The sequence below is a fragment of the Leopardus geoffroyi genome, chromosome A1 (genome assembly GCF_018350155.1).
Source record: "Leopardus geoffroyi isolate Oge1 chromosome A1, O.geoffroyi_Oge1_pat1.0, whole genome shotgun sequence".
In the NCBI taxonomy this organism is placed as follows: Eukaryota; Metazoa; Chordata; class Mammalia; order Carnivora; family Felidae; genus Leopardus; species Leopardus geoffroyi.
Window position 1 is genome coordinate 9,813,389 of NC_059326.1, and position 25,970 is coordinate 9,839,358.

General features: G+C 39.2%; 2 protein-coding genes across 9 annotated transcripts in view; one reads left to right on the plus strand and one right to left on the minus strand.

Moving 5' to 3' along the window:
- The window catches only part of HMGB1 (high mobility group box 1), a 133,739-nt gene extending 132,146 nt beyond the window's left edge, over positions 1-1,593 (minus strand). For 2 of the 5 annotated variants that reach the window (XM_045469016.1, XM_045468868.1), the window contains exon 1: positions 1,310-1,493. The gene's annotated coding sequence lies outside the window, so the exon portion shown is untranslated. Of the gene's footprint in view, positions 1-1,309 lie in introns of all 5 variants that reach the window. The other 3 variants (XM_045468795.1, XM_045469093.1, XM_045468940.1) reach the window with 3 other exon arrangements.
- Positions 1,594-1,812: 219 nt separating this feature from the next.
- The window catches only part of USPL1 (ubiquitin specific peptidase like 1), a 37,692-nt gene continuing 13,534 nt past the window's right edge, over positions 1,813-25,970 (plus strand). The window contains exons 1-5 of one of the 4 annotated variants that reach the window (XM_045468555.1): positions 2,035-2,185; positions 6,151-6,279; positions 13,018-13,663; positions 17,660-17,773; positions 22,473-22,602. In XM_045468555.1, the coding sequence (XP_045324511.1) occupies positions 13,339-13,663; positions 17,660-17,773; positions 22,473-22,602 (569 nt within the window). In that variant the 5' untranslated portion in view covers positions 2,035-2,185; positions 6,151-6,279; positions 13,018-13,338. Of the gene's footprint in view, positions 2,186-5,461; positions 5,628-6,150; positions 6,280-13,017; positions 13,664-17,659; positions 17,774-22,472; positions 22,603-25,970 lie in introns of those variants that run through there. The other 3 variants (XM_045468417.1, XM_045468481.1, XM_045468632.1) reach the window with 3 other exon arrangements.

Consider the following 25,970-nt stretch of genomic DNA (forward strand, 5'->3'; position numbering starts at 1 on the left):
AGGAGATTGCTTTCTACTGAAAGGTAACTGTACTCTTTCTGGGATCAGTGTACATAGAAAGAGGCATTCCAAACACATTCGCAAGGAAAAAGCATAAATGTATTCAATTTTTTCAACCTGGGACTGCTACTGTAATATAACTGAAAGGAGAGTTTCTTCTAGTCAACCTCTCCTAATTGTCCTTATTAGCATCACTCCTTTTAGAAAGTCTTGCCGAACTTTTTCTACCTTTTACAAGGGGGAAAAATTCTGGAGTCAAATCTGTATATCTAAAGTCCTCTTTTCTTTCCACAACCCAAGCCCTACATCCATTTTGTTTCTGTCACTATTACATATTTTTTCCTGGCAAAAAATCAAATTTGCACTGCAAGACTATAAATCAACTTCACAAACAACGTTTCATTGATATAATTCAGTTTGGCAATGTTGATTTTTCCATCTTAAAATTGTAGCTACAATTTTAACTGAATCAATTGTTTTGTTCAACTTACGAAGTTAACAATTCGGCAAGCATTATTTACAAAAAAAAAAAAAAAAAAAAAAAAAAAAATCCTGTATTCTATCCTGAAAATGGAAATAGCAATGGTGAACAAGAAAAACGCTCCGAGTTTGTCTATTATTTCAAGAAGGAAATACTATGTTCTATTTTCATAATTCATTTAAAAAAGAGAAAACTAGTTAGATCTTACAACAAATATACCAGCATATTAATAACCGAGGACAACAAGAAAGGTAAGCAAAAATTAACCAGCCTAGTTTTCAGTCTGGAGGAAAAACAAACTCCCTACTGGATTTCTTGGCCATATGCATTCATAAGTACGGACAACTAAAATCCTTTTTACTGAAGAATTTCTTGGTATAAGGGACTTGTTTCCTCTATACCGCCCTATCAAAATTACCAGCATTATTCTAGAATATAGTTATTTAGTTTGAAACCACTAAAAACATGCCCAAATGCCCCCAGCCCAAAATGCTAACGGTGGTTACTCTGTCACGACAGGGTCACAAAATCCAAACTGTTACTCTAGGTTATAGAACCAGTCGACCAAAAGGACTTCTAGAATATGCTGCCCCAAGATTCAGAATGCAAGTCAGAAATAGCACACGCGGTCACGATGTCCCTTAAGCCACATGACCTTCCTACGAAAGCAGAGCCTTAAACTTATCAACTACAGGAGAACTATCCTTTTCTCTTAAGTTCAAGCAAGGCAGGGCAGCTAAAATGAACGCAGCAGGGACAGATCGGCTGCTGACTAGCAAAAACGGGCGGTGGACAGCAAAGTCCCTGTGCTTTGGCTACTCCCCTTACCGTTAGAAGATCTGGGAGGGAGGAAAGGAGAAACACCCCAGAATCCTGGCAGAAAAGCCCCTGGCCTCGAAGATGGGGTTTAGGGAGACAGGGAGGGGCAGCTCCGTGTGTGGTGACCCTTTGTGAACACACACTCTGTGGCTGCTCGGCTCTCACCGAGGCTTTAGGAGAGCGGACTACGGGGGCCTTGCGCGGCCCACAGTCGTCGTGGAGACCGCAGCGCTGCAGGGACGCGCCGGCCGACAGGCTCCATTGCACCCTCCGCCTCTGCAGGCTGGGGAGCCCTTCCCTCGCCCCACCACCCACCCACCCAGGTCACTCTCCGCCGCGTCGACTTCCGACCCGGGCTCGCGTCGGCCCGGGCGCAACGAGGTGCGCGCCACTCTCTTTCCTCAGCGTAATCCCTCCGCTGCCGAGCGCGCACTAGTTTTAATCACGCCCCACCCCCTGGTCGCCGGCGTCACCTCCGCCACTCGAGCGCTTTCCAGCAGCTTCCAGAAACGTCGCCTCCCCAAACCCAGCCACTCACAGATGCCGGGCTCGGCAGCCACCGGCCCCGCCCCTAGCCGTCGCCGCGGCTGAAACTGCGGCTGCGACAGCCGGGCGGGCAGCCACGCCTCTGCAGAGGCCGTCCGGAAGTGCTCCCGTTCTCACCTTCCCCGCCACGCTGACGAACTTTCAGGCCCCGCGCCGAGCAGGAAGGGGAATTCTTTTGCCGCGGACTCAAACCGGAAGCCGCTTGGCGAGCGGAGAGGCCGGTGGGGGAGGAGCGGGCCGGGGGGAACGTGGGTTGAACGTTGCACGGGGTGGTGTGGACCCAAGCTGGAACAGGAGTTCGGACCGACCCGGTGTGAAGAAGGAGCGTGCACGCGGCAGGTAAGGGAGGAGAGGAAGTGGTTTCCTTCAGCTCCCGAAGTAGGGAAGGGGGCACAGAGCTGGGGAAAAGGGACTGCCGCTGGGGGGGTCCGCGCGCTGAAAGGTGGGCTAGGCTGGGAGAGGGAAGGGGCTGGGACTGGGCTCGGGGGGGAAGGGTTGGCGATTAAGGTAGAGAGTTACTGATTCGTTTTGGCTCAGAGAGGTAAATGCTGAAGAGAAACCAGAGTTGTTTTGTGTTTCGTTCTTCCAAAGAGCGTGGAGATGGGGAGGGTTAACGGAACCCTGCACCTTGGGTTTCCAAGGTTTGGTTTTGAAACTGCCAGGTCTTGGTCCTGTGCGTCTCTGATTCTGGAGGGCCGGGCACCCAAAGCCGACCCCAGTCCTCGGCTTCAAGTTTACTGTGGTCTTGCCTTTGACAATTCATGTGCTGAGCTCTCTTGGTCTTGGAGGGCAAGCTCAGATGTAAATAAAGTTTGAGGCTCTTCTCGGAGCCGCTGGTTCTCTGGGTTTCCCCACTGTGCACACGGGGCTGTGAAAGAAGCTTAATTGCATATCTTTCGGCATACCCAGGGGCAACTTTACATATTCTTTGTGCTGTAACTGGGTTCATACTGGGCTAGGCATTCACACTGGGGCTCCTGGAGTATCAGTGGCTCACCGAAATAATGAAAAGAGGGAGTCAGAAGGAAGGTGCTGAGGTTGAAGTGGAGGAGAGGAAGGTAAGACTGGAAAGCCGGGTTGGTCGGTCTCAAGTACAGTGAGTTTTAAGGTCATAGTATTACCCTTAGGTCCATACTGAGCTGTTTGGACTTTCCTACAATCAGGTTGGGGTAAATGATTTTAAGTTGAGCCGTGACAGACTCAGACTTGTTTTATACTAGCGTTACTTTGGCTGCAATACGGAGTGGGGATCGGGTGGAAAGAGGTGGGATTTGAGATGCTTCCCAAGAATTGTCCACAGAATTTGGACAGGAGGAAGTGGGAAGTGAAAGTTTAGAGAACCACTCGAATTTTCTAGTATGTGTATTTGGAAGGATGAAGATGCCAAAATCTAGGTGAGATACAAGAAAGAGGAGCAGGTTATGTTTGTAGCGAGAACAATGGAGACCATCATTGAGGGCAAATTAACTTGCAAGAATCACCCCCTGGGTTTTGTGTATAAGACAAAGTAAATTGTTTTTGAAAGTCCTGGATAGCTCACCTCTGCTATTTTTTTTTTTTTTAATCAGTTTTCTTTTGCCAGGTTTTGCATAGTCAGAATTTCAACCACCAGCCTATCTGCTTGTCCCATTGAAATGTTGGCTGCTGAGATCAGGATCAGAGCAGATTTGAAGGCTTCTTATTTTTACTTTTATAATTGAGAGAGAGAGAAAAAAACAAAACAAAACAGGCCAAAAAAGTTTTTCTAGATCTCACAGGCAGATGGAAATTTTCATTAAAAACATCTTATTCAAGGATTATAGCGTACCAGGTTCTACCAGTTTCTTTTGAGAATAGTGCAGAATAATACAAGGTGGGCTCCATAGTTTCTATAGAGTAAAGTATAAAATTAGCACCAAACAAGTAGTAGTTAAAACGTATTGTGTGTTCAGGTGCTAAGCATTTTATATGTATTTAATTCTTAGAACAAACCAATTTTACAAATTTCTGAACCCAAATCTGCTGTTGTAAATACCATGCTTTTGGCCACTCTGGAACCATAAGCAGTTGGACCCTTTTCTGTCTAGTTTGTTGCCTTTTGTAAGTACGTTATGAATAGAACAAAGCAAAAATGATAAATTTGTGTTTTCTGTGAGGAGCTTATAAAGTAAAACACCAAACTTTTATCTTTTTTTTTTTTTTTTTTTAGAAGTTTATTTATTTACTTTGACACAGAGAGAGAGAATGCAAGCAGGGGAGGGGCAGAGAGAGAGAGGGAGTCAGAGAGACAGAGAGTCCCAGGCAGGCTCCGCGCTGTGAAACGCAGAGCCAGACTTGGGGCTCGAACTCATGAACCATGAGATCATGCAGTGAGTCAATATCAGGAATCGGATGCTTAACTGGCAGAGCTACCCATGTGCCCCTTACTTTGATCATTTTGGCAGTGGTTCTCAGTGGGGCAGTTTTGCCTCCCAGGGGTCTTTTGGCAATGTCTGGAGACTTTGTCACAACTGAGGAGTAACACTGGCATCTAGTAGGTAAGAGTGAGCGATGCCACTGAACATCATACGGGGAAAGGATAGCCTTCACAACGAAGAATTATTTGGTCCAAAATGTTTATAGTGCTGTAGTTGAGAAGTCCTGCCATATCAATATATTTCTTTAGGAAGAGGGAATTGAGATTCACTTACACTTTTCTTCTTAAACATTTTTATTTTTGACATTATTCCTTGGCTTGAAAGACATGTAAACTTTATATATCTGGAACAGAATAGTGTCACTGGTTTTTAAAGTGAATCTACGAGCCACAGTTTCCCAGGAAATGGTTGTCATAGAATGATGAATTCTTAGATTTGGGAAAGACGTTTGCTTGAAATTATTTTACAACATCCCTGCTGTTCTCTGCTATAGGTCTTTTGTATCTGGTTTCCCTATATTTTAAACACATATCTAAACTACTCTTAACAATTATTTTTTCCTTCTACTGAGCTCCAGTCTCATAATTTCAACTTTACTGAATGTGATTCTATTCCATAAAATTAACACTCAAACCAAGCTTGTTAAATACCTAATTTGTACTATTACAGTGTTAACATTTTTGTCGGGTACAGTTCATTTATTATAAAATAGTATATTGGTGGAAACTTAAAAAAAATAGCATTATCCTCTTGGTGACCTGTTCTTGGTGGTTGAAAGCAATAGGAATTTATGGGGTTCTTTTGTCTCTGTCAAGCAATGGCACAAAAGATCCTGAGTCTTTAAAGTACCTTCTAATATAACGCTGACATACTTGTTTCAGATTATGCATAGACTCTACGAACTTGAGTTTTCAAACTCTGGTCAGTATAATTTGCTTTAAAGAATAGTTACCTTCTTTTGTAAGTTTTAATAAATTTGCTTACAAGTAAGTCTGAAACTTGGTCCTGTTTCCAGTCTGCCCTCTTCCAACAAATTTGCTAGGTTTCTAAGTATGTATAGGTTATTTGTTTTCACGTCAAGATTACAATTTTAGAATATGTTTATCTTAAGACCTATGGTTTCAAAGTATATTTAATATATATACATCTTATAGCATAGCTCTTTTTCAAGGTAAATAGAATTTTTTATTTAATTGTCTATTGACTTTTTTTTTTCCAGGGTTCATTGAAAAATCCTTAGTGATATTGACATGTTTCAAGTGACATAAATTAGCCAATGACTCGGAATGATGGATTCCCCGAAGATTGGAAATGGTTTGCCAGTGATTGGACCAGGGACTGATATAGGGATATCTTCACTCCACATGGTGGGGTATTTGGGAAAAGTTAGTGAACTTATTTTTTGCCTCAGTGCAAAGTTGGGTTTTTTCCTCCTTTTTTTAGAGATTTAAATTTGGGTTTAATTTTCCAATTAACTTCTAAAAAATTATATCTTCCACGGAAATCTTAAGCAATGGCGAAAGATTATTTTAATGTGTTTACCTCTCTGTGTTTTATTGGTATGTGAAAGTAGAAATAGAACATAGATCTTGTGGTTTATTATTCTCTGAAAATATGGAACATACATTTTCCCTGGCAGTTGACATTACTTTTTTCTTGCACATAAAACTAATGCTATTTTTAGCACTTAAAATTTAATATTTAGAACTGTAATACATTTCTTTTTGGAATAGTAGCTGTATTTTAAGCCTATGTGCTTTTCTTTTATTTGCCATGTTTAAAATATCTCGCCAGAACACTTCCAGGTGAAAATTGTAATTTTTTTCTGGTTCCTTTTTCGTTTAACTTTTTGTAATTTGATATAATTTAGGAATGTCTATATTTTAATTTACTTTATTTCTTTTTTAGAATTATGATTCAGCTAAAGTCCCGTCAGATGGGTATTGTCCTGCTTGTAGAGAGAAGGGAAAGTTAAAAGCCTTAAAGACTTACCGAATTAGTTTTCAAGAATCTGTCTTTTTGTGTGAGGATCTGCAGGTAAAGTATTAATCTTAGATAGTATCAAGGTTTTAGCTTTTTGCTTTTTTCTTCAGTATTTATATTTGTACTCGTTTTGTATCTTTCAGAGTGTACATTTTTAATAGATAATCAGAGTTTCTAGATCTGTCCGGTGTACAGTTTTAAATATTTTGTGTTATTTTTCCACTTCAGTTATTTCCCTGGGGTATTGCATGAAGGTATTTGTTTTTATTATCATTAGACTTAATGAGAAGAGAATCTACATTTCAAGATTTTTTTTTTTTTTCCCATTAACCTTGTGGGGGTCGTTGTTAGTTGTTGGTATATAATAGTCTTTCACCTCTTTGGTTTATAAACTTTGGAACTTACTGGAAAAGTTATTAATTGAAAGTCCTTAAGGATCTAAATATCTTTTAGAATTAATTATAGATTTCATTTCCAGTGGTACAGCTTTTATATAGGAGCTCATTAAACTCCATAATACTCCACATTTTATTGTACTTGACAGTTGGTGAAATTGTTCTGTACGTATTTAGTTCTCAAAGTTTTGCAAGGTAGATGGTTCCATTTTATGATTAAGAAATCAGATACAGAGGGTTTGGGAATATAAGATCTTCCTAAAGTAGCAGAACTGTAATTGGAATATAGTCTTTTAATTTCAGATATGTTTTATTCCAGGTAAAGTAACAGTTCTTCAGAGTCACTTGCAGTACTTTTTAAAAATTTCTGGATCTCACACCCAGATGCTCATTCGGTAGAGTTGACCCAGAATTTTATAGTTTTGTAATTTTTAGGGTGAGGCTGATGATCAGCCAAATTTGCAAAATACTAAACTAAATCACGCTGTTGGTGATAGATACTTTTGCTGGGTATAACTTGAAGAAAATCCCAGGCATTCTCACAAATAGAAATACATTTCTTTTTGCATTTATTCAGTAAATTTTTTTTCGAGTGTCACCATATTGGCATTGTTCCAAAGGCTGGGATACAGTGAAAAAGCAAAAATTTCTTACCTCAAGAAGGTCACGTTCTAGAGTAGGAAAGAAAATCAATAAGTAAGTTATATTTTTTGTGTGTGAGGTGATGAAAAGTGCTGTGGGGAAAAATAAAGCCCAGGGAATGGAATGTTCGGGAATGTGTAGTTTGCAATTTTAAACAGAGTGGTGAAGGGAACTCTTCATTGAGAGACATTTGAGCAAAGACCTGAAAGATGAAGACAAACAAGCCATGTGGATATGGGATGAACAAGCTTTCCAGGCAGGGAGAGTAGCAGATCGAAGGCCCTGTGAGGGGCGGTGGATGGGGGGTGCCTGTGCATGTTCTACTGCAAGGAAGCTAGCAGAGCTGGATCTGAGGGAGTGAGGCAGAGTACTAGAAGATGGGTCAGAAAAATAATGGGGAAGAGGTTGCACCCAGCAGGGTCTTACCAGGCTTTTACGGTGACTGAAATGAAGACCCATAGCAGGGAGTGACATAATCTGATTTCCATGTTAAAAGGATCATTGTGGCTCCTTTGTTGAAAGTATCTGTAATGGCCAAGACTTGAAGCAGGGAGACTAACTAGTTGGAAGGCAATTGGAGTATTCCGTGGGGAGCAAGTAGTGGCTAAGGTGATGAGACATGATTGGATTATCTGCATATTTTGAAAGTAGATCCAAAAAGTATTGGCTGAAAGATTGGGATAGATACATAGTAGGAGAGAGAGGAATCAGGGATGATTCCCAGATTTTTGACTTGAATAATTGGAAGAATGGAGTTGCCAGTCACTGAGATGAGAAAGACTTTGGGAAGACGAAGATTTTAGGGGAAGATCAGGCCAGGACCAAGTCAAACTCGAGACAGATATCTGATATTGAGGGTATATGGAATAAATGGTTGGATCTGTGTGTCTGCTATTAGGTGGAGAGTGAGGTTCGATAAATTTGGGAGTCATCAGCATGTATATAATTGAACCATGACAGTGGATGAGTTTACCTAGAAGTATGGGTAGAGATTCAAGGACTGAGCCCTGTTATACTCCAGCATTAAGAGTGTGGGGAGATGAAGTGGAACCAGGAAAAGGGTGAGAGAAATAGACAGTGAGGTAGGAGTAAACCCAGAAAGGAGATAATTTTGTCCTGGAAGTCAAGTGAAAAAATATTTAAGAAAACATTATTTACTTTCAATGCCAGTAAGAACTCAATGAGGATGAATACTCACCATTGGCTAGTGTTGTAGGTCATTGAGGACCTTAATGAGAATAGTTTGGGTAAAGTATTAATGATAAAAGCTTGATTGCAGTGAGTGATAGAAAATTGGAGAGAAAGAACTGAGAAATATAGATGTGAGGTGGTACCTGGAAGAGGAAGTTTTTAAGTTGGGGAAAACAACGGCGTGTTTGTATGCTGACTGTATCCAGTAGTGAGGGGAAAATAGAAAGTGTCATGGAATTGCTGGAGAGCTGCTCTCCTTTGAGCAGACATGGGCTCTGTCACACCATTAGAAGGCTTGATTTTAGGTTGGACGGCTTATCCTAGCAGCAGACTACACAGAGAGTTTACTCATTAGCTGGCTCAGAACAGAGTTGTAGAATGGTGAATATTGAAGAGAGAAAATAAATCTTCCTAGAAAAAAACTACTTTTTCCCGCTCTTCCAAACAACGTATAATATTTCAGTAGAGTTCTTTAACCACAGACTACCATAATGGAGAAGTCCGTGTCCTCAGGACATTAGGTTTTGGCTCGTAAAGTTAGAGGTATTTGTATTTTTAGTTCTGAAGCATTCTTTTTAAGTGATGAGGAAGAAAACATATAACCAAGAATATTAAGTATAAACTTTGCAAATATAAAAAGAGAACTTTAAAGTAATTATTATCTAAATTTTAGAAAATGTTGTAATCAGTAAGAGCCTGGTATGTTTTATGAGGTAGATTGGTTTACACACCAGGAGTCAGCAAGCACTTTGTATGACACCCACAGACTAAGAACGGATTTTTAAATGATTAGGAAAACATGAAAAGAATACTTTTTTGTAATACATGAAAATTATGTGAATTTCAGATTTCCGTGTCCATAAATAAATTTTATTGGAACTTAGCTATACCCTATCATTTTTGTATTGTCTGTGGCTGCTTTTATATTATAATGGCAGACTTGAGTAGTTAATGACAGACATTGACTGGCTTACAAAGCCTAACATATTTATCTGGCCTTTGACAGGTAAAGTTTGCTGATCCCTGGTCTAGAAGACCTTTGAATCAATTTGTTAATTTCTGTAGGGTTTTATTATAAAATTTGGAGTCCACTGAACATTCTGCTTTCAGTTGCCAAATTGTAAACCACATGGGAAACCCCTCTTGATCAGAAGTTTCTTGGTTTGAAAACAGTACTAATATTCAAACTCTGCTTCCAAATTAATAAATTGAAACTCAAGTTTTTTCAAACTGTAGGGAGTTTTAACTTATCTTTTCTCTCTTTCTCTCTCTTTTTTTTTTGAGTATTCCATTATTTAGTCTTTTATTGGAACACTTATTTAATTTTTTTAAACATGAACTTTATAAGGCTCTTAGGTCTTTAGTGTTAAGCCATCAAAAAACTCATTTTCCTGTTTTTTTTTCATTTGTAAAATGAATGTAAATTATTATTACTTTTTTTGTAAATTATTTTTATAACTTGTTTCTGGCCATACCTTAAGATAATTTTCCAAATGTAAGGTAGTGTGCAATGTTTTCCTTTTTCTGTTTTACAGGATTAAAAATGGGAATCTGTTTAAGCTACTCAACAAAATCAGTGAAAGAGGCAGCATTAGATTTTGAATGCTTTTACATGGTTGGGCTAGATGGAGAAATTAGCACTCTGTGTATTGTTTTATGACTTTTCCCTTTTTTTGAAGACAAGCCAAAAACTTCTGTGGCATATTAAGACCTAAAGTTGACGGGGGCGCCTGGGTGGCGCAGTTGGTTAAGCGTCCGACTTCAGCCAGGTCACGATCTCGTGGTCCGTGAGTTCGAGCCCCGCGTCAGGCTCTGGGCTGATGGCTCAGAGCCTGGAGCCTGTTTCCGATTCTGTGTCTCCCTCTCTCTCTGCCCCTCCCCCGTTCATGCTCTGTCTGTCTCTGTCCCCAAAAAAATAAATAAACGTTGAAAAAAAAAATTAAAAAAAAAAAAAAAAAGACCTAAAGTTGACGTATAAAAGAGATAAACATCCAAAAGCATTAATTTATAAGAGGGAAAAATCAGGACAAGGACAAATTATGTTTTAAATTTGCCCTATGATTGGACCACAAATTATAGCTTGAAAAGTCAGTTAAGATATTTTCAAATAATGTAGGGGGGAAACCATCTAGGCCACTAAATTTTGCAGCCCCAGGGCCCTTAATGGTTTTTGTTTTTGTTTTTGTTTTTAAGTGTATTTATTTTGAGAGAGAGCAGGAGCAGGTAAGGGGCAGAAGGAGAGGGAGAGAGAGAATCCCAAGCAGGCTCCACGCTCAGTGCAGAGCCAGATGCAGGGCTCAATCTCACGATGGTTAGATCTTGACCTGAGCTGATATCAAGAGTTGGACGCTTAACTGAGCCACCCAGGTGCCCTATGGTTTATTGCTTTTAATTAAGAAGGGGTGCTGGTAGGATGTGCACAACATTATTTTAACTCTGTTTGAGACCGATTAAGATTTTTTAGTTTTAAATTTGTTGTAAATTTTTTTTTCATTTAATGTAAAAAAAAAAAAAATTATGAATTTTACCATCTTAATCATTTTTACGTGTACAGTTTGGGAGTGTTACTTATATTCCCGTTATTGTGCGACAGATCTCTGGAACTTTATCGTCTTGAAAAACTCAAATTCTGTACCCACTGAGTGACAATTCGCCCTTTCCCTCCCCCCACCCCTTGGCAGTCACTATTCTACTTTTAGTCTGTATGGATTTGACTACTTTAGGTACCTCACGTAAGTGGAATCATACTGTATTTGTCTTTGTGACTGACTTTTAGTCCTCAGTGTTTATCCATGTTGTAGCTTGTGACAGATTCCTTTACTTTTTAGGGCTGAGTAATATTCCACTGTATGTCTATACCACATTTTCTTAGCCAACTGAGCCACCCAGGCGCCCCCCCGACTGTACCACATTTTCTTTATCCATTTGTTCATTCATGGAAATTTGGGTTGATTCCACCTCTAGGCTATTGTGAATAGTGCTGCAATGCATAAGGGTGTGCAAGTATCTCTTTGAGGTCCTGCTTTCATTTTTTCTGTATATATATACCTGTCTATAACTATGAATATACAGTTGTTATCGCTTTTAAAGTGTTCTCTGTTTTCTGACATACGGTAGGATTTAGGAAATAATCTCAGGGCATAAAGTTGAGAGACAAGTTGTTAGCTGATGGTGAGTGCATTACTAGTTGGTGACAGAAGAATCCAGAACTTATCCTATTGAACTAAAGAATTTCCTTAGTACAGTGTTAATGGCGTTCACTTGTATAGAAGCAGCTGTACTTTAAATGAAAGCATTTAATGCATTTCAGTGTCTGTTGCTCAAAACCTAGTGACTAAAAAAACTTAATGGCTTTACTTATTCCTCATGATTCTGTGGGCTCCCCAGGTAGTTCTTAACACTTTACCCGCTGTTGGCTGGGACACCTAAAATGTCCACATGGCTGGTGTCAGTACTGTTTGCCAACAGGGAACTCCGCATAGGCAGTCAGCCAAGATCTCAGTTCTTTTCCATAAGGGTTTCTCCATGGGGCTACTTGGGCTCCTCACAGTATGATGGATGGGACTTCTTTAAGAGAGAGTGTTCCAGAAGGAGGGTTCCAAAAGGACTAGCCCAATGAGCCTATACTTACCAGGCTTCCACGTGCATCATGCTTGTTAACATCCCATCTAAGCTGGTCACATGGCTAAACCCAGAGCGTTATGTTGGGGGGACTGACCCTATCAGGGCGTGAATACCAGGTGGGGTAGTTCTGTAGCTCATTAGAGGCCACCAGGGTAGCAGTTAGCCTGCTTGTGTAGAAGAAGGCATTTTAAATGATACATAGTATATAGATTTCTTGAATTTGTTTTTTAAAATATTTTGCTAGTTTTCAAACTAAGTGATTTGTCTACACTTTTGATATTTGGCTGAAATTGTGTTAATACATAGTGAGATTTGATGAAGTTGTTAAAATTCACCCAGATTGACTCTTAGATCCAGTAAGGATGTAAAATTGATAATGCTGATGTGCTTTCAGATTAATACTGTTTTATTTTTTTTAACATTTATTTATTATTTTGAGAGAGTGCAAGTGGAGGAGGGGCAGAGGGAGAATCCCAAGCAGGCTCTGTGCTGTCAGCAGAGAGCCCCATGCAGGGCTTTATCCCATGAACCACAAGATCATGACCTGAGCCGAAATCTAGAGACGCTCAACTGACTGAGCCACCCAGGCGCCCCTAACATTCAGTTTTAAAATTAAGAGACACAGAAATTACTCTTGCAGCTTTTTTTATTTGAAAACACTTCTCCAGTTTGTAATGTTATGCAGTGTACCTGCCCCAAAAGGAGTAACACTCATCATAGAATGTTTCTTTAAATTGTTGAAATTGTTAATTCACTCAGCATTAACTCTTTTGGGGGCCAAAATTTTGGTTAAATTCCTAGGTCCTTTAAATTTAGATTGATAAAATTATATTAATGCTGAAATTTTATGCATACATTTCATGACATAGAAACTGTAATATAAAACTTGAGCTTATTTGACTTTTTTTGTAGTTTTTATCATTTTATTTTTTCTTTCTAGTGCATCTACCCTTTGGGCTCTAAATCACTTAATAACTTAATTTCCCCTGATTTGGAAGATTATCACACTCCAAATAAGTCTCAAAAAAGAAAGTTCTTGGAAACCAGCTATAAAGATTCACCTCTTTTAGCAAATGCCAAAAAGACTAAAAATCACACTGTTACTGACGGTGAGCAAGGTTTGAACAGCAAACGCGATGGAGAAGCGTATGGTGAAACCTCGTCAAGCTTACCTGATTCACCACACAGTGGACCACAGCACCCAGACAGGACAGTTGGTTCCTTGGAACAGAATGAGAGTTTGGAGGCTGATGTTACTGACATGGCTGCTGAAGAAGCTCCTACTACAGTTGATGTTTCTGGAACTGGAGGGATTTCCCCTCACAACGAAGGATGCACATCTGAACTGGAAATGCTGTTGGAGAGCAAATGTACGTCACTTTGCCAGTCTTCCTACGTCCAGTGGAAAAATGCTAATGCTCTCTGTTGGTTAGACTGTATTCTGTCAGCACTGGTGCACTTGGAAGGGTTAAAGAACACTGTGACTGACCTGTGTTCTAATGAGGAATCTGTGTTCTGGCGGTTGTTTACGAAGTATAATCAAGCAAGCAAGCTTCTGCACACCAGTCAATTGGAAGGAGTTAAAGGTCGGTAATAATATTTTATTTCTCTCTTTATTTATTTTCACATGTTTTTATTTTTGAGAGGGAGAGCGAGTGGGGGAGGGGCAGAGAGAGAGGGAGACAGAGAATCGGAAGTGGGCTCTGCGCCGATGGCAGAGAACCTGGTGCAGGACTTGAACTCCCGAATCATTAGATCGTGGCCTGACCTGAAGTTGGAAGCTCAACCGACTGAGCCACAGAGGTTGATCTTCAGTTTTGTCTCATACGTGTGGAAAAGATACAGATACACATCACTCATTATCCCACAACTCCCCCAAAATCTCTATTCTCAATTAAGGGCATATATAGTTTTTTTCTTATAAAATAGGATACCCATGAAGCTACCTCCCAACTCAAGAAGAATTAGTATATTCTCGATTATTTAACCTCCTATGTGTTCCTCCCCGTCCCACCCTCCATCTCCCCTAGGGGAAATCATTATTCCCAAATATGGGTTATCATTCCGTTTTTTTCTTTTATGTATGTATTGCTAAACAGTATATTGCCTACTTTAGTTTGTTTTGAACTTTATACAAACGATGTTGTACGGTATGTCTTCTGGGGCCTTGTTTTTCTTTCTATAAAGATTTATCTATGAAGTTGGCGTGTATTGGTAGTTTGTTATTTTTTGTTGCTATAAATTTACATTTTGTAAATATATCAGTATATTTATTCATTCAACTGTCATTGAGTTGTTCTTTGCCATTGTAAATACCTGGGCTCATCTAGAGAGTTTCTCTTGAGTATACCTTAGGAATGGAATCAAATCTGAGTTCAGATTGACAAGACAATGGCAGATTGTTTTCCAAAGTGCATGTACCAGCACTCCCATTAACAATGTGCAAGAGATCTTCCTTCTTATCTTCCCGATCCATATATTCTCCCTTGGTTATTTTCACATTTGGAGAATTTTGCTATTTGATGTAAAATGGGTTGTCGTCTTGATTTGCCTTTCCCAAATTTTATTTTCATTCCAGTTAACACAGTGTTACGTTAGTTTCAGAAGTACCGTAGGGTGAGTCAGCAGTTCTGTTCATCACCCCATGCTCATCACTCCTTAGTTCCCTCACCTGTTTACCCCATCCTCCACCAACCTCTCTGCCTTTCCCAAATTTTAAAGAGGTTGGACAGCTCTTCATGTGTAGCATTGATCATATGTTCCCTCTTGTGAAATGCCTGTGTCTTACCGCTATTTGTTCAGTTGTCATGTTCTTATTTGTTTGATTTCTATGGGTCTTTGTTGTTATCTTTGTATCAGGTATGTGTTGCTAAATCTCCCAATTTGTATCTTGTGTTTTCACTTTTCTAAAGATATCTTTTGTACAGAAATTGTTAATCTTTCCTTTTGTAGCTAGTAATACGACATTTAAAAGGAGTCATTCCTTTTCCCAAGATCAGAAAGCTATTCACCTATATTTTCACTGAAAAGTCAGAAAGATTTGTGGTTGACATTGAATTATTTTAGAGTTTTATTTGTTTATTTGGAGAGAGTGCATGCAAGCGGGGAGGGGTAGAGAGAGAGGGAAGGAGAATCCTAAGAAGGCTCTACACCAGCAGCGCAGAGCCCGACGTGGGACTCAAACAAACCCACAGTCTGTGAGATCATTACCTGAGCCGAAACCAAAAGTAGGATGCTCAACCAAGTGAGCCATCCAGGCACCCCAACATGGAATTTTTAATTCAGCTAAAGTTACCTTTTGTGCATGATAAAGATCCCCTTTTCCCCCCATTGTCCAGCTCCGCTTTTCTCTTCAATTTACCTGCCAGGCCACCTCTGTCATATAGCCGTCCATTTATTTGTGCAGTTTTGTTTTCTTGGTTACTTTGTCCTTGTGTCAGCACCACACTCTTTTAACTATTGGGGTTTTTTAGGTCTTGCTGCCTGGAAGTATAAGAATCCTCATCTTTATTCAGCTTGGTTTTGATCATGCAATGCAGTCTTTTATATAAATCTTACACATTGTTTTCCCAAGAATCCTCACCTTTTTCATCTTGTTTTTGGTTAATGCAATCTGTTACATCAGTCTTATACATAGTTCCCCCATTGTTGACCATGTTTCCGTCCCTGCACCGATGCCACACTATTTTAATTATTGTGGCTTTTTGAGGTCTTTCTCTCTGGTAGGGGCAAGAATCCTTACGTTTATTCAGCGTGACTTTGGTGTTGCAGTCTTTTATATATACGTCCTGAATATGTAAAATATATATATTGTACTTTCATATATATTGTTGACCATTCAGGCTGCTTACTATTTTTTCAGTTATGAATAAGCTTCATGACAAATATCTATATATCCTTTGAATCCACTGCTGATTTTATCCTAGAAGGGATATTAAAATGTGAATATAAAGAATCTTTCTGAAAGGCTTTATAGAAGGGTTATATCAACATATGATTCCATTATATGTAGAGGAAAACATCCCAGAGCACTCAGATCACCTTTGGGTATAAACATTTTAAAAGTTATAATTTTGTCAGATATTTTGTTTCAATTTGAGTTTCCTTGAGATTGAATTTTTTGTAAATTTTAAAATCCAGTTTTTCACGAGCATTTTTGCTTTTGTTTTTTCTTTGTATTTCTATGATTATAGGAACCCCAGCACGGAGTTAGCTGACAGTTCAGTTGATTATTGCAGAAGAGCATATTTCTCGTTCAAAATGGACTTGCATTCATTTTAATTATGTTTATTTTTTTATAAAGCGTAGCCACTTTATTTTTTGTGTTTCATTTTTTTATTCCACCATAATTAACATCTAGTGTTATATTAGTTTCAGGTGTACAGTATAATGATTCAGCAGTTCTGTGTATTACTCAGTGCTCATCACAATAAGTATTCTCTTCTGTTTACTTCACCCATTTTATATGTTCAGTCATTAATTTTTTAACAGTAATTGTAGCTTGCATAATATGGTTGTAATTACATTTAAGTTGACTTACTTTGTATTGTATGTTTTCTCTTCTCTTTTTGGCATGGTCAAATAAAAGTTCCAGTTTATGCTTACTTCGTATTATAGGGAAATCCAGGTATTTTCGTAGTAAAACATACCAACAGAGTGTGATCAGCCTATATGAATTATTTGTAAGAGGTTTCGGTGAAATCTTTTGTAGCTTAAGAATAACTAGAGTCAGGTGCATATGGTGGCTTTGATTCAAAATAGTTTCTTATTAATCTTAGTTTTCTGTCACAATAGTTCCATTATGAGGACTTTAACCCTAAAGAAATGAATAAAAACGTGGACAGGTATGTGCCCCAAAGTCATTTATCATGATAGTATTTATAATAGTGAAAAAAGAAGCAACTTAAACGTCCGGCACTAGGGAAATTGTTAATAAAACTGTGGTTCAGTTGGAGTGTAATAACTAGCCTACAAAATTTTTAATGATGCAAATTCGTGTGAAGTAAGCAGGATGTGTAAACATTAAGTAAGCAGAACTGTATAAACATTATGCTGTCATTGAAGACTCCTTCACCGCCCGCCACCCCCCAGAGACAGTAGAAGGAGGGAGCTATATATACCAAATGTTAGTTTGGGAAATAAATATACTTTTATCTGCTCCTGTGATCTGGCTAAGTTTGATAAAAGTTCTACAAAAAAATAAATGACTAGATGTCTCTAACATAAGTAATAATCACAAGACAAGACGTAGCTGCAGCTGTTTCAGAGGTAGGCAGACTATCTGAAAGCTTAGCTCTTTTGCTAGGCCTGTGGTTATTTGGATGAGGAAAGCTTTTCACTGAGATTTACTCAAGCACAAAGATGTTAGCTCATGGAATTGCTACTAATGATGCTGGGCTGAGGAAATATTAAGGCAGTAAATGGTATAACACAGAGGAATAAGAATCAAGGAAATTTTGTGTTTTCCATTTCGTCTCTACAAAGTGTATTGACTCTGATGAACTTTCATTCTTGGTAATGTCTTAATTTTCTGTGGAAGATACAGATTGATGAAAAGTTGATAATCTGTATTTCATTTTTAGATGGAGATTATAAAAAGCTTCCTTCAGAAGTATTTGCAAAGATAGAGACCTGTCTGAATGAAGTCAGAGATGAAATTTTCATTAGGCTTCAGCCTCAGCTTAGATGCACATTAGGTAAGTAATTCGTGTAATTTAACTGTATTACTCATCTACCATAAAGAAATCCTTACGTCGTAAGGAAATACACTATTTTCTTACTTTGGGTGATTAGATTCTTGGGAGAAAAAATCTGTGTGTGGTTTCGTTTAGGAGCCTCCTGCTGGTTAAATCATTTGTTGGGTAGAGCTGTCCCGTATGAATATGCAGGCTTGTGTTCTACCCCCGAAAGTGGCTGCAGTTCTCAGAACCAGATGGATACTCAGGGGGTGGACACCATTGGTTGCTTTTCTAATACTTACCTCCAGTAGACTGATTCAGTGTCTTCAACCTTGACGATGCATTAAAAAGTACCTAGGGCATTGGAAAAGTACTTGACGTCCATTAAATAAGAATCTCAGGGATGCGGCTTAGAAGCCCCGTGTGATTCTTAAGGATGGACAGGGTTGAGAATCTCTGATCTAAACCCAGCCATAGTAATTGGACTTCCCTTGCTGGGGATTGGTTTAAGAATTGCCGTACCCAATTTTCACCAAGAGAATATGAGGAGAAATATCCTGATGAGCTTTTGGGAAAGCTTTCTTTTAAGAAGGGCACGGTAACGAGACCTGCTTTGTTCTCTATGATCTGGCCTTGGAGCAACGTGGAGCTAGGGGTGCTAGAGTCCCGGGGTTTCTCAATTTTTGGGTATTGCAAAGAAGAGCCAGTAGTGGTTTTTTTTTAAAGGGTATTGTCTTTTTGTTTTATTTCTCCTTATCCTTGTATTGACTCTTCTACTAATATTGTGTTGTGGTAAAAAATACAGGATACCTCTATTAGTATATTAGCCATATTAAATTCTGTAAAATATCAATGCCTTCAAATTTTTCTCTCAGTGAGAAAAATCTATTTCATCAGACTCAGATACTGCATCTGGAAGCAAGGTCTTTTTGTAAAAAACCTTGGTTTTTACATGGTAAAAACCATGTAAATGGTAGTATCTTTGGTCTCACATTTCTGTCCCCTACTTTTATTATTTTGTTTTCCGTGAGCTCCTACGTTTGTGTTTCCTCTGTCCCTAAAATAATAAACTGAAATTCGATTTGCCAAATCTTTGGCATTATCTCCTTTAGGTCTAAAGGGCTTTTGTAACTTATTATCAGGTAGGATCTCAGATGCGATGAAAATTCTTTTTTCCTTTTTAGCAAAGTATAATTTAGATGTAGTAAAACTCTTTTTAAACGTATACGGTGTGTGGAACCATTACCACAATCAAGGTAGAGAACAGTGCTGTCAGCCTAAAAGTTTTCTTGAGGTTCCTTCAGTCCCTGTTCTTACCCCCAACCCCTGATCTGTTGGGTGGATACTCATCGCAGAGGAGCCTTTTCCATAAGATTACCAGAGTGCAGACTGAGGGGCTCCCGTGGTGCATTTTGCAGGTATCGCCTCCCTCCTGGAGTGACCGGGGATGTTTTATTCAGGGTTCCTGCTCCAGTTCCCAGTTGAATTCGAGAGTGGTTTCTCCCCAAGTCTGAATCGCCACCCTTCTTAGTCCTGATCATTATATTTGGAGCAAGGTTGTGTCTTGCTCCACTGCTGCCTTGGGCCTGGTTTTCTATGTGACAGAGAAGGGATTTTTAAATGTTGTAGGGTTTTTTTTTTAATGTTTATTTATTTTTGAGAGAGAGAGAGAGAGAGAGAGAGAGAACATGAGTGGGGGAGGGGCAGAGAGAGAAAGAGAGAGAGAGGGAGAGAGAGAGACACACACACAGAATCTGAAGCAGGGTCCAGACCCTGAGCTGTCAGCACAGAACCTGATGCAGGGCTCGAACTCACAAACCGTGAGATCATGACCCTAGCCGAAGTCGGATGCTCAACCCACTGAGCCACCCAGGCACCCCCCAGAGAAGGGAATTTTAAATTCTTATTTTGTGCAGTCATAGCAGTTGGGCATGCGTACAGCTCTTCTAATACAGTAGAATTCCTCTCTTGTTTGTGTTCATATTACTCATTGCACAGTACTGGGTGCTATGTTAGAGCTTAAGATCTTACCAGTGAAATCTAATCTGTGCTAAATAAATACAAATAAACTTAAAAAGAGCATTTTAAAATTATACCGTGTTTGTGTTCTCTTTCTGAGTGTCAATGTGTGTTTGAAAGTACTAAAGAAAGAGAATCTGTACTGACCCCGAATGTTGGTTACATTTTTAAGATCAGCCATAGCATCGTTTTGATTATTGTTTTTAAAAAATGCATCGTAGCCTGTCCTCTCTGTTCCCCCTCCCTGCAGTTTAAGAAATATAAAACATTACAAATACAAGTTAAGCCCCCTTTGTACGCTTTCCTGTTCAGTTCTTCCTTACCTCTCCACAAAGGTAACTGCGCTCTTCAACTTAGTTTTCTCTTTCTAATGTCTAATTTTTTTTTTTTTTTAAGATAAAGCTAATATTGTTCTCGTTTGGATTTATTTATGTAATCTTAAAGATTAATTTAGTCTTTGAGATTTGTGTACTAGTGTAAGGATACACAGACCAGTAGAATAGAATAGAGTCCAGATGAAAACCCTCCCTTTTTGCTTACCTCCTGTGACAGAGGTGGTGATGTAGATAAGTAGGGGAAGGAAAAAGGCCGTCCAGTAAATGGTGTTGGGACAGTTTGTTCCTGAGACGGGGGAAGTTGGATCCCTACTTGACACTGTAATCAGAAAGAAATTTCAGCCCATTTAAAGACTTAAACTTCAGGGGTGCCTGGGTGGCTCGGCTCAGGTCATGACCTCACAGTTCTCGAGTTGGAGGCCCACATAGAGCTCTGCGCCGACAGCAGGCAGCCTGCTTGGGATTCTGTCTCCCTGTCTCTCTGCCCCTCCCCGACTTGCGCTCGCGTGCGCTCTCTCGCTCTCTCTAAATGAATTAAAAAGAAAAAAGACCTAAACATGAAAAAGCAGAATTCTAACACTTTGGTAAAGAATATGGCTGCATATTTTTCCACTCAGTGGAGAAGAATTTCCTAAATAAGGTACATAAAATAGTGGTAGATACGATTACATTGAAGTTTAAAACCTCTGGACAAAAATAGAACAAAGAAATAATATCCTGGATATCTTCTAAAGAACTCTGTACATTGGTTTAAAAAAAACAAAAACAATGAGCAGAAGAGAAAACTTGACTAGCTGGGCAGCAAAACGTCACTGAAAGATTTGCATCATGGCAAATGATAGTATTTTAGGGAAATATGAAAAACTAGGTAGTTGGGTAGGAGTTGGGCTGAAGATACTAGAGTCAAAGAAACCACTTAACTGATTTCAGCAGGAAGTTATAAAAATTGGAATTAATTGGTATTACGTGTTCTCTAGTGAATGCTTTATGCTTAATACCCATAAGAGTTGTAAACAAAGGAAAAATAATTGAGGTTAATTTAGGAGCTATATAAATTACCGAAAATGATCTGTATGCGTATAACTTATTTAACAGTGTGTTTTGAGCTCTTTTATGATTTTTTTCTTTTATGGTATTTTGATTTACTGAGAACTTTATGTATTTTTAGACTTGCAGATTCTATGTTGTCATTAAGAAATATAAATTAGTTGCTTCTCAATTAATATTTAGCTACGGTAGAGTAAGCATTTAAATGCTAGTAACTGTTACAAACTCATGCTGTACTGTTCCCTGTTTACGCTGTTTACGTGTGTTTAGGAGATTGATTTGCATTTATTTCTACATACAAAAATTTTGTTTTGATTTTTACTTTTGTATGGAAATAGCTGTGGGGCTATACCACAAAGGCGACTGTTAAAATAGCCTTTGTAACTACTGGTATAGAGTGTGCTCCGGCAGTAACACCTGCCCTGCATTTGCATCCTGCCAAGGCGACTCCTCCTGGCCATGTTCCGGGCTGTGGTAGCTGCAGGCCAGGGGGAGAACTGGACCGTGGAAGCGAGACTGTTCCCGGGCAGGTAGGGAAGGGAAGGACTCCGGTTCTTTCTAGGGCTGGATCAGTACGGCACCATCTAAGCTCCCCTGGGGACAGAAAGGCAAGAAACCAACTGGAGAACAAGTGTAAGAGGAGAATGTAAATCTTCCTATTTAACTTGCCTGCTGATCTCAAAACTGGAGGACCAGATTCACTGTCCAGTTGTTGTTCCAAGGACACCAGAATTCAGATCTTCTCTAGTCTTAAAGTCATTGAAGTTTAATTTTAACTGTTAAAAGATTTTAAGAAGAGTGATAGAAGAAGAGCAGGGAGATTTGAGGCCGGCCCTTGAACCCTGTGTGTCACGTCCTTCACACGTGGAACAGGACGGTTGGAATAGAAGTGGCTTTTTAATGGTTTTGTCCACGTCTGCCATTATCCTACAATGTTTCACCAGGTGTACTATTTTTAGTATCTGTGGCAAGCTATGTATTTTTGCTTTATTTTTATAATACTCTAGAGCTGTTAACAGCTCTGAGGAGAGAGTGTGGGTCTTTTGTGTCTTTTGTCTTAAAAAGTTTTCGTAGGTGTCCACCACGAAAAATGGAAGACAGGGACTGAAGTGATAATTAAATCTTTATGATAGACATTTTTAGAGAAATGCTTTAAAAACTTCCCCTTGCCCCACTGTGAGTAACTTACTCTGTCATATATTCATGTTTTCACATATATTGTACTGTGAATGTAGTGAGAAAAGATAACAGTTAATGATTTGGGTTTACTTTTCTCAGTCAATTATGAACAATAGTTTTCCCTTTTCTTTTTATAGGTGATATGGAAAGCCCAGTGTTTGCACTTCCCCTGCTCTTAAAAATGGAACCCCTCATTGAAAAGCTTTTCATGTATTCTTTCTCTTGGAATTTTGAATGCTCACAGTGTGGGCACAAGTATCAAAGCAGGTTAGTTTTTCTCTTTTTATTTATTTTTTTAAATTTTAAATTTTTTATATTTTTCGTTTTTCTCTTTTTAAAAATGGACTCATTCTATTGAAAATAGTTCTGAGTAATAAAATTTTAATGAAACTTCGATTTGTGGCATTGCTCTCTCCCTGGTTCCTTCTGCCCTCAGTAAAATTTCCTACCAGGGTGCCTGGGTGGCTCAGGTGGTTAAGCGTCCAGCTGCGGCTCAAGTCATGATGTCACGGTTCATGGGTTCAAGCCCCATGTCACGCCCTGTTCTGACAGCTTAGAGCTTGGAGCCTGCTTCAGATTCTGTGTCTCCCTCTCTCTCTGCCCCTCGCCCACTCACTCACTGTCTCTCTCTGTCTCTCAGAAATAAATAAAAATGTTTAGAAAAAAAATTTCCTACCATATCTTAAAGTCTCCCACCAGTAAGATTAAAAGGAAAAATTTGAGGGGCGCCTGGGTGGCTCAGTCGGTAAGCATCCGACTTTGGCTCAGGTCATGATCTTACGGTCCGTGAGTTCGAGCCCTGCATCGGGCTCTGTGCCGGCAGCTCGGAGCCTGGAGCCTGCTTCGGATTCTGTGTGAGTCTCTCTCTGCCCCTCCCCCGCTCGTGCTCTGTCTCTTTCTCTCCCAAAAATAAACATTACAAATTCAAATAAGTAATCCATCAATCAGTGGAAAAATTTGAGCCCCAGAAATTGCAATTTGCTTGCTTCTTTCAACTGGAAGAGTAAAAAACCATGGTCTGTGGGGTTACCTAGTAGGAGTTTTCTTCCGTGGGGACAGATGGGAAGAGCAGTGCATTCTCCCACAACCCCCATTCTGGATTCCCTGCGGAGTAAGAATACTGCTTAGAATTGCCTGAAGTGATATGTGTTTTGTTTCCTCGGTTAGCAACTAGGGTTTTTGTTTGGTTACCTTTTTTAACCTCATGGAAACTGATTTGAGGCTCTGGGAGTCTGGCAGTAGTTCTGAGAAGAACTTAGGCTCTTCCGCTCCTCCGTGAAAGACCAGCCACCGCCAAATTCCTCTTGCATGTGAGCTGTCTCAGCCTGCTTCCTACTTCCCTGATGCTCTGGGTGAGGATTAGAGGGGTCCTGATGGGCGCACAATCCTTTTATGCCCTGAGACTGGGACTTGAGAGGAACCATGGAGAAGAAAGCAGCAGAGGGTTTCTTTTGCTTCCATACACTGAGCCACATAACAAGGAGAGAAAGTTGGTTTGGAAAGAGGTGTCAGAGAAAGTTTTCATCACACGTGATACCTTCACTCTGTCCATACATGAGAAAGTTGCTGACTGGCAGTTAAAATCACCAAACTGGTTTTGTTGGTCATTTATTCAAATTACTGTCATGGAGATCGATACTTTCCTCTTGCCTTAAACTCACCCACCTACTAGCAAATTAGAAAATTTGGAGTCAAATTATTAAATAAAATATTTAAAATTAAAATTATTTAAAATTTTTAAGTAAAAATGTGAGAAAACCATTTAGATATTCATTATCTAAATTGAGATTATTTTTGGTATTTAAGGATCACTCAAGGAGAGTCAAGTCTGAGAGAATGTTCTAGGGAATGCAAGCAACAGAACCAGAAGACATTTGTTTTTTACCAGTTGACTCAAAAGTAGTAGAACAGAGTAAGAATGAGCATTCACTCACACCTAGGACTTAAAATAGTTTTCTGTAAGTGAGTATAAGAACAAGTTATCTATTTCTCTGTCTTCTGTCACTGGTTTATATAAATTATCTAATTTTCTCCTCATTTGACAGATAGGGAAACTGAACCTTGAAAAGGGGGTAAATAACACCCAAGGTGACACACACTAGTAGATGGCAAAACTCAGGCTTACGTTTTCTGGCCTCAATTTCTTGCTCACTGTAGTATACACACTCCCTAATCACCACCTGGGTTTTAAGTGATACAAACAAGCTTGATGATTAAAATCAGCTTAATTACAACTTTTCCAAAATCTACATCTGAGTTGTTTGACAGCTTTTCATTGAGTATGTTTTATGTGCCAGGAACTCAATGGAAATAATCTCTATCTGGCCAAATTCAGACCAGTTAGTTAAGGAGATAACATATAAACACATTATTGAGGGCCAGTGACTTAGTAATTATTTTGATCTGTTGGCTGCATTAAGTTACTTGGAATACTTTGAATACAAGAGCATTTTGGAGGTGTGTTAAAAAATCTCAGAGGGCTCAGGGGAAAGAAGCCATTGGCTGTTTGAGTTTGCTGGTTTCTGGTTTTATTTTTTTTAATTCCTTTGTTCGAAAAATAAGTAGTTCTAGAGGAAAAGCTAACATGAAGTGGCATTTCATTAAATCTTAATATATCATCGTTTAAAACTATTTCCACTTAATCCAACGTGAGAATATCCAGCAAACTCACTGGGTTTTGTGCTGCTTTTTTTGGTGCCAATTTAAGATCTGTTACTTGATTTATAAGGTACATTCCGGAGGCAGTTATTTACATAATCTTTGGAGTCAGACTCCCTGGATTAAAATCTCAAGTCGGTCATTTATCATCTGATATGCAGTCTGTTTCACTTTCCTCATCTGTAAAATGGGGATAAGAATAGTATCTGCCACTTAGGGTTGTTTGGGAGAGGAGCGTAAACGCCCTGCCCTGCACATGGTACGTGCTCAAAAACGTTAGCTGTCATGTGGAGCATGAACATTTATTTGCAGAGACAAACTCCCCCTTATAGACTAAAAAATGGGAGCCTTAACAGTCATCTGTGAGCACTAAAATTTTAGTAGAAATAAATCATTCCATTTTGTTGATAACTTTATGCTGCTCACTTTTAAAATGTTAGCTTCCCTGAGAACTGCTGTATTTGTAATAGCCTGTGCTGATCTCACTTACGATTGATCAATATTTGTTGTTATTGTTTAGGAAAAAACGAATGTCTATTAGGTAATTAATTGCCCCTTTAAAGGTTTTTTTTTATTAAAATAGACCCAATTGATGTAGTGTACATCTTTAAAGATCATTTTAGGTGCCTCTTGCTGTCAGGTATCTAGACTAAAGTGCAAATTTGGAACTTCTGTATCTGGGAAAACAAAATTCTGCCACAACTGGCATTCTAATTTTTTAAAGATCAAGAAAGTTAAGTTGTATGTGTTCGTGATTATATATTTGGAACTGTCTTTTTTCCTTTTTGGTTGTCCATACGGGTAGCCAGATTGTAATTTTGTAGGTAAGGGGTGAGCTCGTAATAAATTTGGAAGTGGTGGTTCTCAGCGAGGGGCTGTTTTGCACCTCGTGGGACGTTTGGCGGTGTTTGGAGCTAACGGTCGCTGCACTTGGAGGCTGTTACTGGCATCTAGTGGGTAGAGGCCAGAGATGGTGC